Genomic DNA, 21,675 nt, shown 5'->3' with positions numbered 1-21,675 from the left:
TAATAATGATATATTTTTAACGTGTTTAATACAATCATGTGTTTCTGTCACGTTCGTTTGTAGACTACAGGACATTTTGAAGGCAGCTGATTCAGATTTACTAGCAGTAGCATCCGTTCAGAACTAATGACTCTGAAGAGGCCTAGGGTCTTTTCCAGACAAGCAATGAAGCTCACTGATTGGACTCTGCTGACTCAAGCACAATGAATGGGGTTCTAATAGTTTCTCTCTCACAGAAAATACTATATACTGTACATTACTGCCAAAGACAAGGCCTTGCAGAATGGTTCATTCATCCTATATTGAGATGCATACAAACAATAATCTATGGGCATTACATTTTGGAGAGTTGATAGTACAAGGATGACTGAATCGGGCCACATTGTAGCATAGCAAAAGTATATGGGGAATCTTTTTTTTTCTTTTCAGCCTCCTCTATTTTGACCATCCTTTGATTTATTTATTTCCTTCATCACCTTAGCCATCTCTTGTTTGCATCACGCCTTCCTCTGCACCAATCCCTAAATTTGAAATTAGATTCAAGGACATGGGCATGTAAGATAAGATAAGCTTCGTGCCAGTATTATCTCCACTCTGCCATCAATCGAGGGGATTTCCCGATACACTGCCATCGTCTTTGGTTATCATTCCCAGATTTTCCTTATCATGAATATGTGGATGTGAGTGCTGCTAGATATGGTTTCTGTGGTGGATATCATGGTGAAGATAGCAACAGTCAATGCGCTTATTCTAGAACTGCTCTCTCTCTCTCCCTCCTATGTCTCTCTCTCTCTCTCTCTCTCTCTCTCTCTCTCTCTCTCTCTCTCTTCCTGTCTCTCTCCTCTGTCTCTCTCTCCCTCCTCCCTCCCTCTCTCTCCCTCCTCTGTTTCTCCTCTCTCTCTCTCTCTCTCTCTCTCTCTCTCTCTCTCTCTCTCTCTCTCTCTCTCTCTCTCTCTCTCTCTCTCTCTCTCTCTCTCTCTCTCTCTCTCTCTGTCTCTCTCGTTTTCTCCATGTAAATTGATCCGGCTGTCCTCTCCATCTTGCTCCAGTTCCAGTATTGGAAAGTGTAGGGCTGTTTTGTGTACTGTACCCTGCCTTAGGCGACTGCCTGTCTGGCCAGCCCATTTCCACACAAACACCCTCCCCATTCCCTTCACGCAGCCCCACATTGCCCGACGTCTCCCGAATACAGATGACTGTAACTTTGACTGCAGCAACGTGTGTGGACACATGCAGTACGTGTCGTGTACAGCTTGGCTCATGCTCACACACGTCTATAGACATCTGTGACTGTACACTGCAACACAGCTTGTACCCCTACAATTATACACGGACACACACACAGTCTCTCACAACCTTAATGCATCTGTACCATAGCTGTAAATTAGGTAATTTTCTGTGGATTGGACCAGCCCTGAAAGCGTAAGCCAAATGAGTAACCATGGAATGGACAAACTAATATAACTGTTGGAAGTACTTAAGATAGATAAACTATGTGCCATTATTTCTGACGCCTGCATAATCCACCCAATCACAACTCAATATGTTCCCCTAATCCCTCCCACTCTCTCTGCCACATCAATCAATCTTGCCTTTAAAGGGACTGACCCAAATACACTCTGTTTGATAGACTTATTTGCACAGCTGCTCAGACTCAAAAATACACACAGTGCCTCGCTCTACTCTGCCACAAACACATACTGTACACTCATGCTTACACACACACATATACACACACACACACACACACACACACACACACACACACACACACACACACACACACACACACACACACACACACACACACACACACACACACACACACACACGGAATAGTTCATGTAAAAACTGTGGGATGTTCTGTTTACACAATCTGCTTGGCCAGTGCGCTCTGGGAGAATTCAAACAAATACACTATTGTGTATGTTATAGGGCCAGGAGATGTCCCTGAACATGTGGTCAGACCAGCAATAACAGACCCTAGTTATTGGATTTAACCAGGCCCGGTTCTTTCAGTAGACAGATCACAAAACTGTATGGATTGTGTTGTAATTTCCCTTTACTGTCTGACTCAATTTCTCAAAATGATTTGATATATTTGATATGTTTCATTGTTTCTTTTACTGAAATTGATTTCAAGAAAAATACTCTCCTCCAACTCCTGCTGGAAGCAGATTACAATACTGCCACTTCACCATGACAAGGGGATTGAAGTCGAGATATTAAAAGGGATTAGTATACTGTAGCAGTTCAATTTCCATGTGACCATGAATCATTTGTTGGATATGGTTTAGGCAGAATTAAATAAGGGTACATTGTCAAGCTTGTTATATCCTGCCAATTTGAAGTGATTTTGGAATTTCAATGAAACCTTAGTAATCTGGTCACTTGAGCGGATTGTTAACTAAAACCTGTCTCCTTTTCATTCTTTCTAGGGCTGAAGGAGCCGACCTGATTTGAGCTCATCATTAGGATTCAAGGAGCTAAGACGTTGAGACCGAGAGGAAGGGAAGTTGAGACCGAGAGGAAGGGAAGTTGAGACCGAGAGGAAGGGAAGTCGATTATCAGCACCATGGCGCCGGAGGGAGTGGCCGAGCTGCGTGATTGGCTGTTCCTGCTGATGCTCTGCCTGACTCTGTTGGCCGAGGTGCTGGAGGTTGCTGCAGCCACAGGGTACGATGAGGAGGAAGACTTGGTGTGCCCCTCAGTGTGCCGATGTGATGAGGACTTCATCTACTGCAACGACCGTGGCCTGAGCTCTATCCCCCCTCTGCCCCTCTCTGCCACTGTGCTCTACCTTCAGAACAACCACATAGACAACGCCGGGCTTCCCACCTCCCTGGAGCGACACCTAACCGTCCTAGTGGTCTACCTGTACGATAACGAGCTGGATGACTTCCCCATGCACCTGCCCCCTTCCCTCCGGGAGCTGCACCTGCAGGATAACAACATCCGTACGCTTCCCCGCGCCACCCTGGCCCGCATGCCACTGCTGGAGAAATTGCACCTGGACGACAACTCTGTCTCCACCGTCAGCATCGAAGACAAGGCCTTCGTTGACAACCCGCGGCTGCGTCTGCTCTTCCTGTCCCGTAACCACCTGTCCAGCATCCCCTCTGGGCTCCCGGCCTCTCTGGAGGAGCTGAGGCTGGACGACAACCGCATCTCCACCATCCCCACCCACGCCTTCCGCGGCCTCTCCTCCCTGCGACGTCTCGTCCTGGACGGAAACCTCCTGGCCAATCAGCGCATTGCAGACGACACCTTCTCCCGCCTCTCCAACCTGACGGAGCTTTCCCTGGTGCGTAACTCCCTCCTGACCCCGCCAGTCAACCTGCCCAGTGCCCATCTGCAACGTCTCTCCCTGCAGGACAATGCTCTGATCCACATGCCCCGTGGCTCCTTGGACGGCATGAGGAGGCTCCAGAGACTAGACCTGTCTGGCAACAACCTGACCACCCTGCCTCGGGGCCTGTTCAAAGACCTGGACAGCCTGGGACAACTGCTAGTGCGGGGGAATCCCTGGCACTGTGGCTGTAACCTGCGCTGGCTACATGACTGGCTGCACGCTAGGGGTAACTCCATCACGGTGAGGGGCCTTACCTGCCAGGCGCCCGAAAAGGTCCGAGACATGGCCCTCAAGGACCTGACCAGCCAGATGGAGGAGTGTGAAGTCACAGGGGTAGTGCCTGCTGGGGCCGGGGCTGGAGCCACAGGCAGTGGGACCAGAGACAGAGTGGGTGGAGTAGGAGGAGTTGCTGCTAGTTCCACTACCCTTTCCCCTCCACAGGGCTCTCTCTTCACCCTGCGCTCCAAGCGGCCCGGCCTGGGGCTCCCAGACTCTGGTCTAGACTACACCCTGGGTAGCAGTGGAGTGGGTAAGAGCCTGGCCCTGAATGTCAAGCCCCTGGCCCACGACAGCATCCGTGTCACCTGGAGCGTGGCCCAGCCCACCTCCTCCTTTAGACTTAGCTGGCTGCGGCTGGGAACCAGCGCTGCGATGGGCTCCATCACAGAGACCCTGGTGAGAGGAGACCGCAGAGAGTACCTGCTCACCTCCCTGCACCCCCGCTCCAGCTACATCATCTGCATGGTCCCCCTGGCAACCAGCTCCGGGGGTAAAGGAGCCATGACAGCCGGAGACACTGACTCAGATGAAGCTCCAGTGTGCGCTAAAGCTGAGACGTCAGACCCCAGTCAGCCAGATGTGGGCCAGGAGGACAACCAGGACCCTGAACACATGGCTACTCTGCCTCTGGCTGGGATCATTGGAGGAGCTACTGTCATTGTTTCTCTGGCCCTCATATTCGCCATCTTCTGCTGGTACGGGCATCGGGCCGGACGCCTGTCTTCTCGTGATCAATACAGCCGTGGCAGCTCCAGAAAGAGCAAGCACTACGATGACTACATTGAGTCAGGCACAAAGAAGGACACCACCATCCTGGAGATCCGAGGCCCAGGGTTCCAGATGACGCCCATGGTTACCCACCAGCCGCCCAAGCCCCTCCGGGAGGATTACATCATCCACACTATATTCCCCTCCAATGGCACCGGCCTCTACAAAGGTGCCCACCAAGTGTCCAATGCAGGGTATGGCACCAACCGTGGCTATAGAGAAAGAGGGATCCCAGATATAGACTACTGTTACACGTGATAGTCCTGGCCCGTTCCACACTGTTCTAGATGTACTGTATGGATACTGTATTTTGTCCGCATGGGTTCTTCTGAAGAACCACTTTGTGCCTTCCTCTTCTAGTCTCCCATTCCAACTAAGCCAGCTGTTCACTGCACTGACACTATTTGAATAATTGGCTGGGATGCCTGCAGGAAACAGCTCGTTGGTACACAGCAGCAGGAGCGAACGAACGGCCCATTACAGGTGTTGATACAGACTGCTTCTTCACACCCTTAGTAATGATCAGTGGATGTTTTCTGTCACTGCTCCCTTTCTCAGTGAGACAAGAGAGAAGAATGTGCACTCTGTGTTGAAACGGCAGGATATTTTCACTTACGGTACAGTTCCATTCCAGGGCTTATGTATGGCAAGCCTCATGAGACACTAAGATATAAGGTTAAAAAGTCCTGAAAGAGTCAGAGAGACAAACTTCTTAGATACGCATCACTTGCCCACTGGCCATATTTTGCCCTCTTCTCTCATCCGTTTAAATGCCTCAACTATCCTGATGTGCCCAGTTTGTCCTATCAGTTACATGAAGACAGGGCTCTGTAAAGCTGTGACTAGCAGACTAGTTGTGGCCTGATCCAGTGGTTCCACAGGGTGAGGGTCTTGTCAGGGGTGAGGGTCCTTGATGACTTTCACAAGGTTCTATAACGGAACAATGCATTGAATTCAATGCAGCCCAGGCTTGTAGATACTTGACTTAGATAGACATCCACTGGACTGTGTTTGGAGAAGTCATTGTTCCCTGCTTGTTTCTTTGATCAGTCCCTCACTGCTACCCTTATTTATTGGTTTTGTTTTTTGTGATTTTTTTTTTTGGGGGGGATGACTCACACTGGACCTTGACTTTTGTGATGGGGAAGTTACTCCTTCGTTCTTTTTTTTGAGCAAGAAGAAGATACAAAACACCTCCTGAGGTCCAACTGATGGTTAACATTTTCTTGACTGCACCAGCTTGAATGTTTATGTACACCTCTTTTTAATGACACTATCTGAAGCAAAAGATACATTGTACGATTACTATACAGAAGTTGGTTAATAATAGAGCCCCCCCCAACTGACAAATCACTCTTTTGAGACACAAGAGTCCAACCTCCATTCTCCCTCTTGTGCCTGTGTACTTATCCAGTTACCTTAGAAGGTGGTGGTATTCGGTTGAGAAGGGGAGCCTCCCTCACTCATTCTGTGTTGTTCCCCAGTGGGCCGATTCCCAACAGGACAGAGGACTTCTGTGGAGCATCCTGTGGACAGACACAGCAGTCGTAAACATGAATTGGGAAAATGAGTGTGTAAACAGCGAGATATATCAGGTAGATGATCAAAACCATAACACTGTGGACCTGCACTGTGGGAGGGGGTGAGGGAGGTGAAGGATCTGAGGTGGGGGTGAGGGAGGTGAAGGATCTGAGGTGGGGGTGAGTGAGGTGAAGGATCTGAGGTGGGGGTGAGACGACAGTGGGGGAGTTTTATTTTACTTTGTGTAGGTACTAGTGATAGTCCTTAACTCAGTCCACTTCTCCTTCCAAGTAGCACTACAAATGTAAATGAATCAGCACTTACAGCAACGTAAGAGGGAGGGAGGAGGGCAGAGAGATAGACCTTGAGAGACACAGAGGAAAAGCGAGAGACAGATTCAAATGCAGAAGACGGCACAGAAATGATGGCTCTGGAACGACGGAGTTCATCCGTGCATAAACCTATTTGTCATACCCTGCTACTCCACATTGCTGTAATATTTTCCATTGCTTGTTTATCACTTTACTGTTTCCAAGGTGGAAACGAATCGTGCTTCCTTGGCTGTTCTGTCTGATAGGATTTCATAGTAGGCCGAATGTCAGACAATATGTCTGAGGAGTGTTCATTTTATTTTAAATACAAAATGTGAAACTGGAACAACCAACATGGTTGGTGGCAGGTTTATATTTTGGAAAATGTTGATAGAAATTATAGCAATTTAATGTTATTCATTTTATGCTGTTAACATGACAATCACTCATTTCCACTTTGAGATACCATCCACACCTGTCTCTACAGGAAAAACAAAAATACTGAGCCTTTTAAAAGTGTACAATTTTTTGTGGTAGTGTCCCTATTAAGTGTACACCTGCTTAGAAATCCATTCTTACAGAGGGGTCACAATTAAAGTATAATCGATCACATTACAGCAACAATGTCGCCATTTCACCTCATGCAAGAGTACAAAAAACTGTTAAAATATAGTTTTCCTGATCTGAAAGTAACCACACATTGGGGTATTAGTGAGGGGAAGAATCATATCACAGGTAACCAGCTTACATACAGAAACCAGGCCTGCATATTTCACTGTTAATTCCCTGTCACCTCTATTACTCCCCCACTCTTCTATAAAACACATTGCATTTCTTTGGTGTGCAAATATTGTTCCTAGTTGAGCTTGCATGCCTCGATGTGTATGTTTGGGCAAAATTGAGAGAGAGAAAGTACCATTTCAGCTGACACTTTTATACATTTTCATACTGGTCCCCCATGGGAATCGAACCCACAACCGTGGTGTTGCAAGCACCATGCTCTACCAACTGAGCTACACAGAACCTTAGTAAGTATGCAGATTGTGTGCACTGCCATAAGAGCAGGCAGCACTTCCGGTCATTTTGTTTAGTTATTTTGACCCTCTGCATATTTTACTGCTCCTGCTGACTGGACCAGCAGTTGGTGTGTGTGTGTGTACTGTATGTATGTGTGTGTGTAGTGTGTGTAGTGTGTGTGTGTGTGTGTGTGTGTGTGTGTGTGTGTGTGTGTGTGTGTGTGTGTGTGTGTGTGTGTGTGTGTGTGTGTGTGTGTGTGTGTCAAATCGTGTGGCTCCTGAACGAATCAGAGTAGCAGTTGTTCCACCTGCAGCCCATTAACACAGACGTCTCCTCCCCTTGCTCTAGCTTCACAGAAAGACCTTGTTTGCCGAGTCGGTGTTTCTGTCAAAAGAATATACTTCTTCTGTCTGTGCTCAGACCGATGCGAACCGCATGATAACAGAGAGCGCAAACGGGGTCAGCTTGGGAGTCGTCACCCAGCACACTTTTGTTTAAGCTTTCCGGGTGAAATGGTGCTCTCATCATTTATCATAATTATCATCCTTTATTGCACATTTAAATCCACATTCTGCGCGCTCTCTTCATGCCCCTTCCCTTCGTGGAGTGCCCATCACCCAACCCACACAGGAGGTGGATGCCTTTGGTATGCTGAGTGGATCCAGGTTTCAGGCGCCAACTAACACAAGGGTCCGTGGTTTGATGGTTTAAGAATCAGAGCGAGGAATTATTTTGACTGTTATCAGTAGTGTGTTTTCTGTTCTTTTTTTTGGTCTGCCCTTACATATTTTTCCTGTGTACTTTTTGTAGGTTGCTGCTGTTGAAACATCCTCCTTTGTTGGACTCTGTGTTATACTGAGGAACAATTAACTATTTTGTATAAAGATGTCTCTTTTTCTATGTGATTAAAGGAGACGTGCAAAGCCTTGTGGAGTCCAGAGCCCGGTTTTGTGTGTGTGTGTGTGTTCCTTGTTAAAGTTGTCTACCTAGCACAGTTGTTCTCAACAGAAGCCAAGCAGCTCTGTTAGCTGTGGTATAGATGTTTTGATTTCCACTGCTTCTGCCCCCTCATATCCCACAGGCAAATACACACACGCGCGTGCGCACGCACACAGCTGATAGACCCACAATGATTACCATTACTCATGGTCTTCTGTTCTTTATTTCCTCTGTTCAAACACACACAGCTCCTAGAACAGTTAACCTGTTCTCACTGGCCTGTTTATGAGCATCTTTAAACTACGTCTAATGCTACTGGACACCCTAATACTGAAGGGACATTATCACAGCAATTCTGCTGACTATAAGAACGTGAATAACAAGGGAATTTGTCTGCTGGGACAATAAGCTGCTAAGAACAGTAGGCACCTTCCAAGGAACTAATTTAGGTCAAAAAAGAAATGTCTCTTTCCTCGGTTCTGTGCTTAGTTCTCCGAAGGAGGAAGTAACCATTTTGGGTTTTATCTTCTCAGGCAGAGATGTACGCTAGCATATACTGTATGCATTCCTGTAGATTTAGTCCATTTTAATGAACACACTTGACTGGAAAGGAAGGAAACAGACTTGTAGGCCCGGGGAAACAATCATTTGTCCCCCATCCCCCCCCTCCTCTAGAGTCTACAGACTAAGTGCTCCAGGCCTCTTGTCTTTCATAGGATTACCAGGATACCATATTAAATAGAAACATGTCACAAGGTTGGAGGGGGGGGTGAGACGGGCGAGCACAATGTCACTGTATTTCCGATCTTTATTGGGAGTGACACAAACAGCCCTCCCCCCATCCCCCCTGTATTGATTAGCTGAGAGTAGAGGTGAGGTCAGCAGGCATGAGTCTGACTTTCTTTCCCTCGTGTCTCTCACACTCCATTTGTCTCTGTCTCTTTCTATACCCCACCACCCTAATCCACTGCCTCTGCTTCATCCGTTCATCCATCCGTGATTCCCCTCCTCTTTCCTTCTCTTGCTCTGCGTGGAACTTCTCTGTCTGTGTGTCCTTCATTTGACATACATAAATCAATCAGTCAATCCAATTTCATTCTGCTCAAAGCCCAACGGACTCGACTTCGAGCCATAGCCCTGGAAAAGTAACGGAATCCGCTGTCTAATTACATTCCAAATCACTTTACGATAGTCATTGTGGATTGAATTAAGATGTATAATTCTGTTTGATTCTTAGATACAATGCAGCCAATTAGGTGTAAAGAAGTCCAGTTAGGAGAAATGAAGCGCAGGTACAAGTTCTCAACCGCATCAAATGCGATTGTCATAATAAGCATGCAATCAGCTCTGTGTTTGTCTCTATTGTGGGTTAAGGCCACCCGGCACAAGCAGGCAGTCTCTGCATGGGGACTGACTCATTGGGAAGCGACTGCTGTTGCCTGATCTGACTGCACACTGATTTAGACAGCTCATTGCTACTGCCTAAGCACACACACACACACCTTGTTATACCTAGTTCATGTGTCTTGGGCCCATGTGGATGCTCAACACCGCACTGATTTAGTGCCAGCCCCTCTCTCCCCACTCCAGGTACCCCATTCATTACACAAGCCAGTGCCTTAATCCTCATGCTTTCCTTCACGGGACAGGGCTGTCGGTTAATCGATACAGCCGGAATAAATCAATCGATGCCTCCGCCACACAAACTGATTCTCCGTCCCCCCCACCCCTGTCCCCTACCCACAACCTTCCCTGTTATTGTTCCTCTCCCCAGCTCTCAGAATGACCTCCCCTCTACCCCTTTGTCATTAGTCTTTAGAGTCCCTCCTCCAACCCCGAAAGCGCCACTCTTTCAAAATCCTCTATTCACCCTCTGTCCTCCTCTCTTAGTGATTCATGTGTTTGCTTCATGTCATTAGATAGCACCACATCAAGTGCCATGTAATTTCACAATTGCTGTTGTGTCTTTCTAACACGTACTGTTTCTCTGTCTAAAACGAGGTATACATATCACATATCTTTCCTCCCATACTTACCCCTTCTTAGGGTGTTGCCCTCTTCTCTTTTGGCTCTGCCGCTCTCATTTTTCTCTCATTGCTGTCACCTCTTCTGCAGGCAATCTAGCTGTGCAGTGAGCTGTGAAAGACTCTCCCCTCACTCTCCATCACTCACAAACATACGCACATCAATATGCGCACGTGCAAACACATACAGGAATATGTATATATAGACACACTTTTATGCTGACACTCTCACACGCGTACAGTATGCTCTACAAATTCATCGACTATCGCATACAAATAATGTGATTCAGAGGTGACTGAATAAGGTTTATGGGAAAACATTTTGAAAGGAAATGTTACCTCCCTGCAAAGTGCAGTTCTGTAGGTTGATTCAGCAGTATTTGGGGCATAGGAGTGATGGGACATATGACATTTTGATGAATATGCAGTGAGTCATGGACATGTCAAGCTTTTTTTTTTACAATATTCATCTCATGCAGAGCCAAACCCAATACCCTGTCTGTATTCTTCATCTCTGCAGTTCTGTAATTGCCATTGTCAGTTATTTTTTCTGACAAGCTATTCAGTAGGTTTTTTGAAAGTGCTTGGAATGACACAACAATACATTTAGGATGGGATCATTTAGACTACTGACGTATAGCAGCAGGAGACAGCCTCGCTCATGGTTTATGTCCCCCTCGCACCAACTTCGCACAGACACATTCACACACACACAATCTCTTTCGGCCATCATGAATTAATTCAGCAAGGCAGTGTGTATGCTGAGCTCTTGCTGCCATCTGCTGACATACAGGGGCAACTCGGCAGCAAGGCTTCACAAAGGATCAAAGATCCTTGATCAGGACCAGCCTGGTCTCATAGACTAGACATACCATAGTAAATGTTCATCTGAGACACCTAAATGAGTATTATATGTTACATTTGGTATGGTTACATAAAACAGCAGGTTACTTAGGTTGGTTGGGATGGATGGGTGGGTGTATAACACAAACGTCTAGCAACCCAAAGGTTGCGTGTTGGAATCTCATCATGCACAATTTTAGCTAATTAGCAACTTTGCAACTACTTACTACTTTTTAGATACTTTGCAACTTAGCACGATAGCTAGTCTTTCCCCTAACCCTAACCTTTTAACCTAACCTTAACCGCTAACCCTAACCCCTAGCCTAACTAATGTTAGACACCTCATAATTCATATATGTTCTTTATATTTAAAAAATTTCAATCCCTACAATATTCTATGATTTTGCTAAACGTATGATGTGTTATGAATTCCAATTTGTTGTTGTTAATGTTAGCTAGGTGGATACAGTGAGGGGAAAAAGTATTTGATCCCCTGCTGATTTTGTATGTTTGCCCACTGACAAAGAAAATATCAGTCTATAATTTTAATGGTAAGTTTATTTGAACAGTGAGAGACAGAATAACAACAAAATAATCCAGAAAAACATGTCAAAAATGTTATAAATTGATTTGCATTTTAATGAGGGAAAGAAGTATTTGACCCGCTCTCGATCAGAAAGATTTCTGGCTCCCAGGTGTCTTTTATACAGGTAACGAGCTGCGATTAGGAGCATACTCTTAAAACCTGTTATAGCTAGGCGTTCCGCTAGGGAATGTCTCGACAACATTGCAGACCGCGAAAGGGAGTGCTCCTAATCTCAGCTTGTTACCTGTTTAAAAGACACCTGTCCACAGAAGCAATCAATCAGTCAGATTCCAAACTCTCCACCATGGACAAGACCAAAGAGCTCTCCAAGGATGTCAGGGACAAGATTGTAGACCTACACAAGGCTGGAATGGGCTACAAGACCATCGCCAAGTAGCTTGGTGAGAAGGTGACAACAGTTGGTGCGATTATTCGCAAATGGAAGAAACACAAAAGAACTGTCAATCTCCCTTGGCCTGGGGCTCCATGCAAGATCTCACCTCGTGGAGTTGCAATGATCATGAGAAAGGTGAGGAATCAGCCCAGAACTACACGGGAGGATCTTGTCAATGATCTCAAGGCAGCTGGGACCATAGTCACCAAGAAAACAATTGGTAACACACTACGCCGTGAAGGACTGAAATCCTGCAGCGCCCGCAACGTCCCCCTGCTCAAGAAAGCACATATACATGCCCGTCTGAAGTTTGCCAATGAACATCTGAATGATTCAGAGGACAACTGGGTGAAAGTGTTGTGGTCAGATGAGACCAAAATGGAACTCTTTGGCATCAACTCAACTCGCCGTGTTTGGAGGAGGAGGAATGCTGCCTATGACCCCAAGAACACCATCCCCACCGTCAAACATGGAGGTGGAAACATTATGATTTGGGGATGTTTTTCTGCTAAGGGGACCGGACAACTTCACCGCATCAAAGGGACGATGGACGGGGCCATGTACCATCAAATCTTGGGTGAGATCTCCTTCCCTCAGCCAGGGCATTGAAAATGGGTCGTGGATGGATATTCCAGCATGACAATGACCCAAAACACACAGCCAAGGCAACAAAGGAGTGGCTCAAGAAGAAGCACATTAAGGTCCTGGAGTGGCCTAGCCAGTCTCCAGACCTTAATCCCATAGAAAATCTGTGGAGGGAGGTGAAGGTTCGAGTTGCCAAATGTCAGCCTCGAAACCTTAATGACTTGGAGAAGATCTGCAAAGAGGAGTGGGACAAAATCCCTCCTGAGATGTGTGCAAACCTGGTGGCCAACTACAAGAAATGGCTGACCTCTGTGATTGCCAACAAGGGTTTTGCCTCCAAGTACTAAGCCATGTTTTGCAGAGGGGTCAAATACTTATTTCCCTCATTAAAATGCAAATCAATTTATAACATTTTTGACATGCGTTTTTCTGGATTTTTTTGTTGTTATTCTGTCTCTCACTGTTCAAATAAACCTACCATTACAATTATAGACTGATAATTTCTTTGTCAGTGGGCAAACGTACAAAATCAGCATGGGATCAAATACTTTTTTCCCCTCACTGTATCCACCTAGCTAACATTAACAACAACAAATTGGAATTCATAACACATCATACGTTTAGCAAATTCATAGAATATTGTATGGATTGCAATTTTTTAAATATAAAGAACATATCATATGAATTATAATTCATAACATATCATACAAAATGGATGATGGACATCCACAAATCAATTAATACCATACAGAATGTAACATATCATACTAATTAAAGTGTCACGTCTAGTCCTGAGTCCAGGTTGCAGCCCAGCAACAGGTGCCGTATAAAATCACTGAACTTTGATGGCAAGCATATAAATGAAGGCATGATATGTATTATGATCAGATGATAACCTCCCAAAACATACACATTCTAAACATTTAGTGAAATAAGGCATATCAACATTACTTTAAATGTGCTCATCAACATGTCCCGAAACTCCTGGAGATGAGTCTGATTCAAGCAGAATAGGTTGCATGTAAGGAGCCACTCTGCCTATAGTATTGATTGGCACGGGTGAAATGAAAGGCCTGTAAGCAGTATGAGAAACGCTGCAGCTCAATCAGGCATCTCTGGTGCTGCAGTGGTCTCCTATAAGGGTGGGTAATCACAATCATCATGATGTGAATATGGAAGAGGAATCAGGATATGACCATTACAGGGTTGAGTTTAATAATGGGAAGATCACCTTAATAACCCTTACAAGCTGGCCAGACCTCTCGCGTGCGTGCGCAATCGTGCCCATGTTGATTTTGTCCACCCACACCAGACATGATCAGAACACGCAGGTTGAAATATCAAAACCAACTCTGAACCAACTATATGAATTTGGGGATAGGTCGCTAGCTAATTTGTCCTGGGATATAAACATTTGGGTTGTTATTGGACTGGAGTGTGTACCTCAGTTCATCTTTCAATCACCCACGTGGGTATATGCTCCTAAAAACCAATGAGGAGATGGGAGAGGCGGGACTTGTAGCGCATCAAGCCTAGCAACCAAGTTCTATTTTAGCGCCTGGCAACGCAGACGCTCGTTTACGCGCGAGAAGTGTGGGTGCAATGATTGAATAACATTTGTGTGTACAATTAATTTGCAAAGCTCGTGCACGCGACCCGAGCAGTGTGGTCAGCATGTTACATTAAATATTGATGTAGGCTACTTGTTTACCTATTATGTCTATGTGACACCAAAATACAAAATCCTTAACCCTTTGAGTTCAAGTTGAATATACTGTGAGTTCCATGTCACTGTGGATTTCATATCTAGTGTAAATAGGATATATTGTACACCCATCAGAAATACTGAAGACAGTATGATAATATTAATAGACTTGTAATAATGCTATTTTAAGTATAAATTCAGATTAATTAATGAAATTAAACAACTTTAATGTTTTATAACACTAGAATATTTATAGCACTATTCTAAAATAGTTTATCGGTACATCAATATTTTCTCATGTTCATTGCTATTAATGAATGTATTTAGTTATATCAATAGGAAAGGAATCAAATATGAATTTGTCACATGCGCCAAATACAACAAGTGTAGACCTTACCGTGACATGCTTATTTACAAGCCCTTAACCAACAATGCAGAGTTTTTCAAAAAAAAAAGTAATAAAATATTTGCTACTTAAAAAAAAGTAATACAATAAAATAACAATAATGAGGTTAAATATATAGGGGATAGCAGTACCGAGTCAACGTGCGTCGGTACAGGTTAGTCGAGGTAATATGTACATGTAGGTAGGTAGGAGTTAAATGACTATGCATACATAATAAACAGCTAGTAGCAGCAGCGTAAAAAAGGGGTTCAATACAAATAGGGTAACCATTTGATTAACTGTTTAGCTTGGGGGTAGAAGCTGTTAAGGAGCCTTTGGACATAGACCTGGCGCTCCGGTACTGCTTGCCATGCGGTAGCAGAAAGAATAGTCTATGACTTGGGTGGCTGAAGAATTTGAACATTTTTAGGGCCATACTCTGACACCGCCTGGTATAGTGGTTGTGGATGGCAGGAAGCTTACACACAGTATTTTGTAGTGCCTTGGTGTCGGATGCAGAGCAGTTGCCATACCAAGCAGTGATGCAACAAGTCAGGATGCTCTCGATGGTGCAGCTGTAGAACTTATTTGAGGATCTGAGGACCCATGCCAAATCAGTCTCCTGAGGGGGTATAGGCGTTGCCGTGCACTCTTCAAATGAAATTGTATTTGTCACATGCGCCGAATACAACACCGTGAAATGCTTACTTACAAGCCCTTAACCAACAATGCAGTTTTAAGAAAAATAAGAGTTAAGAAAAATATGACTAAATAAACTAAAGTAAAAAATAAAAGAGCAACAATAATTAGGCTAAATACAGGGGGTACCGGTACCGAGTGAATGTGCGGGGGTACAGGTTAGTCGAGATAATTGAGGTAATATGTACACGTAGGTTGGGGTATAGTGACTATGCATAGATTATAAACAGCGAGTAGCAGAAGCGTAAAAAAAGGGGGGGGGGGGTCAATGCAAATAGTCCTGGTAGCCATTTGATTAGCTGTTCAACAGTCTTATGGCTTGGGGTAGAAGCTGTTAAGAAGTCTTTTGGACTTAGACTTGGCGCTCTGGTACCGCTTGCCGTGCGGTAGCAAAGATAACAGTCTATGACAAGGGTGGCTGGAGTCTTTGGCAATTTTTAGAGCCTTCCTCTGACACTGCCTGGTATAGAGGTCCTGGATGGCAGAAAGCTTGGCCCCAGTGACGTACTGGGCTGTATGCAGTACCCTCTGTAGCGACTTGCGATCGAAGGCCGAGCAGTTGCCATACCAGGCGGTGATGCAACTAGTCTGGATGCTCTCGATGGTGCAGCTGTATAACTTTTTGAGGATCTGAGGACCCATGCCAAATCTTTTCAGTCTCCTGAGTGGGAATAGGCGTGGTTGTGCCCTCTTCACGATTGTTTTGGTGTTTCTGGACCATAATAGTTTGTTGGTGATGTGGACACCAAGGAACTTGAAGCTCTCAACTCCACTACAGCCCCGTCTATGAGAGTGGGGGGGGGGGTGCTCGGCCCTCCTTTCCCTGTATTCCACGATCATCTCCTGTGTCTTGATCACGTTGAGGGAGAGGTTGTTGTCCTGGCACCACACACTCCTCCCTATAAGCTGTCTCATCGTTGTCGGTGATCAGACGGACCACCGCTGTGTCGTCGGAAAACGTAATGATGGTGTTGGTGTTCCTTTTGTCCAGGTGGGAAAGGGCAGTTTTGAGTGCAATAGAGATTGTGGATCTGTTGGGAGGGTGTGCAAATTGAACTGGGTCTAGGGTTTATGTGATGATGGTGTTGATGTGAGCCATGACCAGCCTTTCAAAGCACTTTGTGGCTACAGATGTGAGAGCTATGGGTCGCTAGTCATTTAGGCAGGTTACCACGACTGTCTTGGTGTGTTTGGAACATGATAGTTTGTTTGTGATGTGGACACCAAGGAACTTGAAGCTCTCGACCTGTTCCACTACAGCTCCGTCGATGTGAATGTGTCTTCGCCCCTCCTTTTCCTGTAATCCACGATCGTTGAGGGAGAGGTTGTCCTGGCACCACACTGCCAGGTCTCTGACCTCCTCCCTATAGGCTGTCTCATCGTTGTCTGTGATCAGGCCTACCAACGTTGTGTCGTCTGCAAATGTAATGATGGTGTTGGAGTCATGCTTGGCCATGCAGTCATGGGTGAACAGGGAGTACTGGAGGGGACTAAGCATGCACCGCTGAAGAGCCCCCCCGTGTTGAGGATCAGTGTGGCAGATGTGTTGTTGCCTGCCCTTACCACCTGGGGACGGCCCCGTCAAGTAGTCCAGGATCCAGTTGCAGAGGGAGGTGTTTAGTCCCAGGGTCCTTAGCTTTGTGATGAGCTTTGAGGGCACTATTGTGTTGAACGCTGAGCTGTAGTCAACGAACAGCATTCTCACGTAGTTGTTCCTTTTGTCCAGGTGGGAAAGGGCAGTATGGAGTGCATTAGAGATTGCTTCATTGCGAATTGTAATGGGTCTAGGGTTTCTGGGATGATGGTGTTGATGTGAGCCATGACCAGCCTTTCAAAGCACTTCATGGCTACAGATATGTATGCTACGGGACGGTAGTCATTTAGCCAGGTTACCTTGTTGTTGGGCACAGGGACTATGGTGGTCTGCTTGAAACATTGAAAATGTTGAAAACGTCAGCGAAGACACTTCAAATCACATTTTATTGGTCACATACACGTGTTTAGCAGATGTTATTGTGGGTTTAACGAAATGCTTGTGTTTTCTAGCTCCGACAGTGCAGTAATATCTAACAAGTAATATCTAACAATTTCACAACATATACCCAACACACATAAATCTAAGTAAAGTAATGGAATTAAGTATATAGAAATATATGGACGAGCAATGTCAGAGCGGCATAGACAAAGATACAGTAGAATAGAATACAGTATATACATATGAGATGAGTAATGCAAAATATGTAAACATTATTAAAGTGACTAGTGTTCCATTTATTATAGTGGCCAGTGATTTCAAGTCTATGTATATAGGCAGCAGCCTCTAATGTGCTAGGGATGGCTATTTAACAGTCTGAAGGAGTTGAGATAGAAGCTGTTTTTTAGTCTCTCGGTCCCAGCTTTGATGCACCTGTACTGACCTCGCCTTCTGGATGATAGCGGGGTGAACGGGCAGTGGCTTGAGTGGTTGCTGTCCTTGATGATCTTTTTGGACTTCCTGTGACATCGGGTGCTGTAGGTGTCCTGGAGGGCAGGTAGTTTGCCCCCTGTGATGCATTGTGCAAACAGCACCACCCTCTGGAGAGCCCTGTGGTTGCGGGCGGTGCAGTTGCCGTACCAGGTGGTGATACAGCTCGACAGGATGCTCTCAGTTGTGCATCTGTAAAAGTTTGTGAGGGTTTTAGGTGCCAAGCCCCATTTCTTCAGCCTCCTGAGGTTGCTGTTGCGCCTTCTTCACCACACACCTGTGTGCGTGGACCATTTCAGTTTGTCAGTGATGTGTACGCCAAGGAACTTGAAGTTTTCCACCTTCTCCACTGCAGTCCCGTCGATGTGGATAGGGGAGTGCTCCAGCAGCTGTTTCCTGAAGTCCATGATCATCTCCTTTGCTTTGTTGATGTTGAGTGAGAGGTTATTTTCCTAGCATCACACTCCCAGAGCCCTCACCTCCTCCCTGTAGGCCGTCTCGTCATTGTTGGTAATCAAGCCTACTACTGTTGTGTCGTCTGCAAACTTGATGATTGATTTGGAGGCCTGCGTGGCCACGTAATCATGGGTGAACAGGGAGTACAGGAGGGGGCTGAGCATGCACCCTTGTGGGGCCTCAGTGTTGAGGATCAGAGAAGTGGAGGTGTTGTTTCCTACCTTCACCACCTGGGTCCAGGACCCAGTTGCACAGGGCAGGGTTCAGACCCAGAGCCTCGAGCTTAATGATGAGTTTGGAGGGTACTATGGTGTTGAATGCTGAGCTGGAGTCAATGAACAGCATTCTTACATAGGTATTCCTCTTGTTCAGATGGGATAGGGCAGGGTGCAGTGTGATGGCAATTGTATCTTCTGTGGATCTGTTGGGGCGGTAAGCAAATTGAAGTGGGTCTAGGGAGACAGGTAAGGTAGAGGTGATATGATCCTTGACTAGTCTCTCAAAACACTACATGATGACAGAAGTGAGTGCTATGGGGCAATAGTCTTTTAGTTCAGTTACCTTCGCTTTCTTGGGTATAGGAACAATGGTGGCCATCTTGAAGCATGTGGGGACAGCAGACTGGGATAGGGAGAAATTGAATATGTCCGTAAACACACCAGACATCTGGTCTGCGCATGCTCTGAGGATGCGGTTAGGGATGCCGTCTGGGCCAGCAGCCTTGCGAGGGTTAACACGCTTAAAATGTCTTACTCACGTCAGCCATGGAGAAGGAGAACCCACAGTCCTTGGTAGCGGGCCGTGTCGGTGACACTGTGTTATCTTCAAAGCGGGCAAAGAAAGTGTTTAGCTTGTCATGAAGCAAGACATCGGTGTCCGGGATGTGGCTGGTTTTTCTTTTGTAGTCCATGATTGTCTGTAGACCCTGCCACATACGCCTGAACCGTGTCTGAGCTGTTGAATTGCGACTAAACTTTGTCTCTATACTGACGTTTTGCTTGTTTGATTGCCTTGGAGGGAATAACTACACTGTTTGTATTCTGCCATATTCCCAGTCACCTTGCCATGGTTAAATGCGGTGGTTCGTGCTTTCAGTTTGCGCGAATGCTGCTATCTATCCACGGTTCCTGGTTAGGGTAGGTTTTAATAGTCACAGTGGGTACAACATCTCCTATACACTTCCTGATAAACTCAGTCCCCGTATCAGTATATTCGTCAGTATTATTATCAGAGGCTACCCGGAACATATCCCAGTCAGCGTTATCAAAATAATCTTGAAGTGTGGATTCCGATTGGTCAGACCAGCATTGAATAGTTCTTAGCATGGGTACTTTCTGTTTGACTTTCTGCCTATAGGAAGGGAGGAGCAAAATGGAGTCGTGGTCAGATTTCCAGAAAGGAGGGCGGGGGAGGGCCTTGTTGGCGTCCCGGAAGTTGGAGTAGCAGTGGTCGAGTGTTTTAGCATCGCGAGTACTACAGTCAATGTGTTGATAGAAATTCGGCAGCCTTTTTCTCAAATTTGCTTTGTTAAAATCCCCAGCTACAATAAATGCAGCCTCAGGATATGTGGTTTCCAGTTTGCATAAAGTCCAGTGAAGTTCTTTGAGGGCCGTTGTGGTATCGGCTTGAGGGGGGATATACACGGTTGTGACTATAACCAAAGAGAATTCTCTTGGGAGATAATATGGTCAGCATTTGATTGTGTGGTATTCTAGGTCGGATGAACAAAAGGACTTGAGTTCCTGTATGTTATCACAATAACACCATTAGTCGTTAACCATGAAACATACAGCCCCACCCTTCTTCTCTATTTATTCCTGTTTGCGCGATGAACTGAGAACCCAACTGGCTGGTTGGACTCAGACAGTATATCCCGAAAGAACCATGTTTCCATGAAACAGAGACTGAACATTGGCGAGTATTATTCTTGGAAGCGGTGGGTAGTGTGCACGCCTCCTAAGTCGGACTAGAAATCCACTCCGAGTACCTCTCCTCCACTGGCAGTGTTTTGAGTAGGCTTCTGGAATCAGTTCAATTACCCTGGGGGTTGCGAACAAAGGATCTGATTCGGGAAAGTCGTATTCCTGGTCGTAATGTTGGTCGTGCTGGTGAGTTATCGCCGCTCTGATATCAAATAGTTCTTTCCAGCTATATGTAATAACACAAAAAAAATTCTGGGCTAATAATGTAAGAAATAATACATAAAAAACTAAATACTGCAAAGTTTCCTAAGAGCTGTATGCACGGAATTCTTCTCTGTCAGCGCCATTTTCAGTCAACATGTCTCATGTTGGATATCCATCTGGCCCTGCAGCCTTGTGAATGTTGGCCTGTTTTAAGGTCTTATTCACATCGGCTACAGAGAGTGTGATAATACAGTCGTCCGGATCAGGTGGTGTTCTCATGCATGGTTCAGTGTTGCTTGCCGCGAAGCGAACACAGAAGGTATTTAGCTCATCTGGTAGGCTTGTGTAACTGGGCAGCTTGCGACTGGGTTTCCTTTTGTAATCCGTAATAGTTTGCAAGCCCTGCCACATCCAAAGAGAGTCAGAGCCGATGTAGTAGGATTCAATCTTAGTCCTGTATTGATGCTTTGCCTGTTTGATGGTTCATCGGAGGGCATAGCAGGATTTCTTATAAGCGTCCGGATTAGAGTCCCACTCCTTGAAAGTGGCAGCTCTAGCCTTTAGCTCAGTGCAGATATTGCCTGTAATCCATGGCTTCTGGTTGGGATATGTACGTATGGTCACTGTGGGGATGACGTCATTGATGCACTTATTGAGGAAGCAGGTGACTGATGTGGTAGTCTTCTCAATGCCATCGGATGAATCCCGGAACATATTCCCAGTGGTGGGAAACGTAACAAATTGTGATACTTAAGTAAAAGTATAGATACCTTAATAGAAAGTCACCCAGTAAAATATTACTTGATGTCTAAAAGTATTTGGTTCTAAATATACTTATTATCAAATGGAAAAGTATAAATCACTTCAAATTCCTTATATTAAGCAAACCAGATGGCACCATTTTATTGTTTTTAAAATTTACGGATAGCTAGGGGCACACCCAAACATGCAGACACAATCGACCAATTATGCATTTGTGTTTATTGAGCCCAGCAGATCAGAGGCAGTAGGGATGACCACGTGTTCTCTTGATAAGTGCATGAATTTTACAATTTTCCTGTCCTGCTAAGCATTCAAAATGTAACGAGTACTTTTGGGTGTCAGGGAAAATGTATGGAGTAAAAAGTACATTATTTTCAAGGAATGTAGTATAGTACAATTAAAAGTAGTCAAAAAAAAAAATAGTAAAGTACAGATATCCCAAAAAACGACATAAGTAGT

General features: G+C 45.4%; 1 protein-coding gene across 2 annotated transcripts in view; it reads left to right on the top strand.

Moving 5' to 3' along the window:
* flrt1a (fibronectin leucine rich transmembrane protein 1a) overlaps positions 1-8,176 on the top strand; it is a 34,059-nt gene extending 25,883 nt beyond the window's left edge. For both annotated transcript variants that reach the window (XM_014196399.2, XM_014196397.2), the window contains one exon: positions 2,439-8,176. In XM_014196399.2, coding sequence (XP_014051874.1) covers positions 2,576-4,657 — 2,082 coding nt within the window. In that variant the 5' untranslated portion in view covers positions 2,439-2,575 and the 3' untranslated portion in view covers positions 4,658-8,176. The remainder of the gene's footprint in view (positions 1-2,438) is intronic.
* The last annotated feature ends 13,499 nt before the right edge of the window (positions 8,177-21,675 follow it).

The sequence above is a fragment of the Salmo salar genome, chromosome ssa04 (assembly GCF_905237065.1).
Source record: "Salmo salar chromosome ssa04, Ssal_v3.1, whole genome shotgun sequence".
In the NCBI taxonomy this organism is placed as follows: domain Eukaryota; kingdom Metazoa; phylum Chordata; class Actinopteri; order Salmoniformes; family Salmonidae; genus Salmo; species Salmo salar.
Note: the sequence above shows the minus strand (reverse complement) of the source record. Positions and strands in the feature narration are given on the sequence as shown.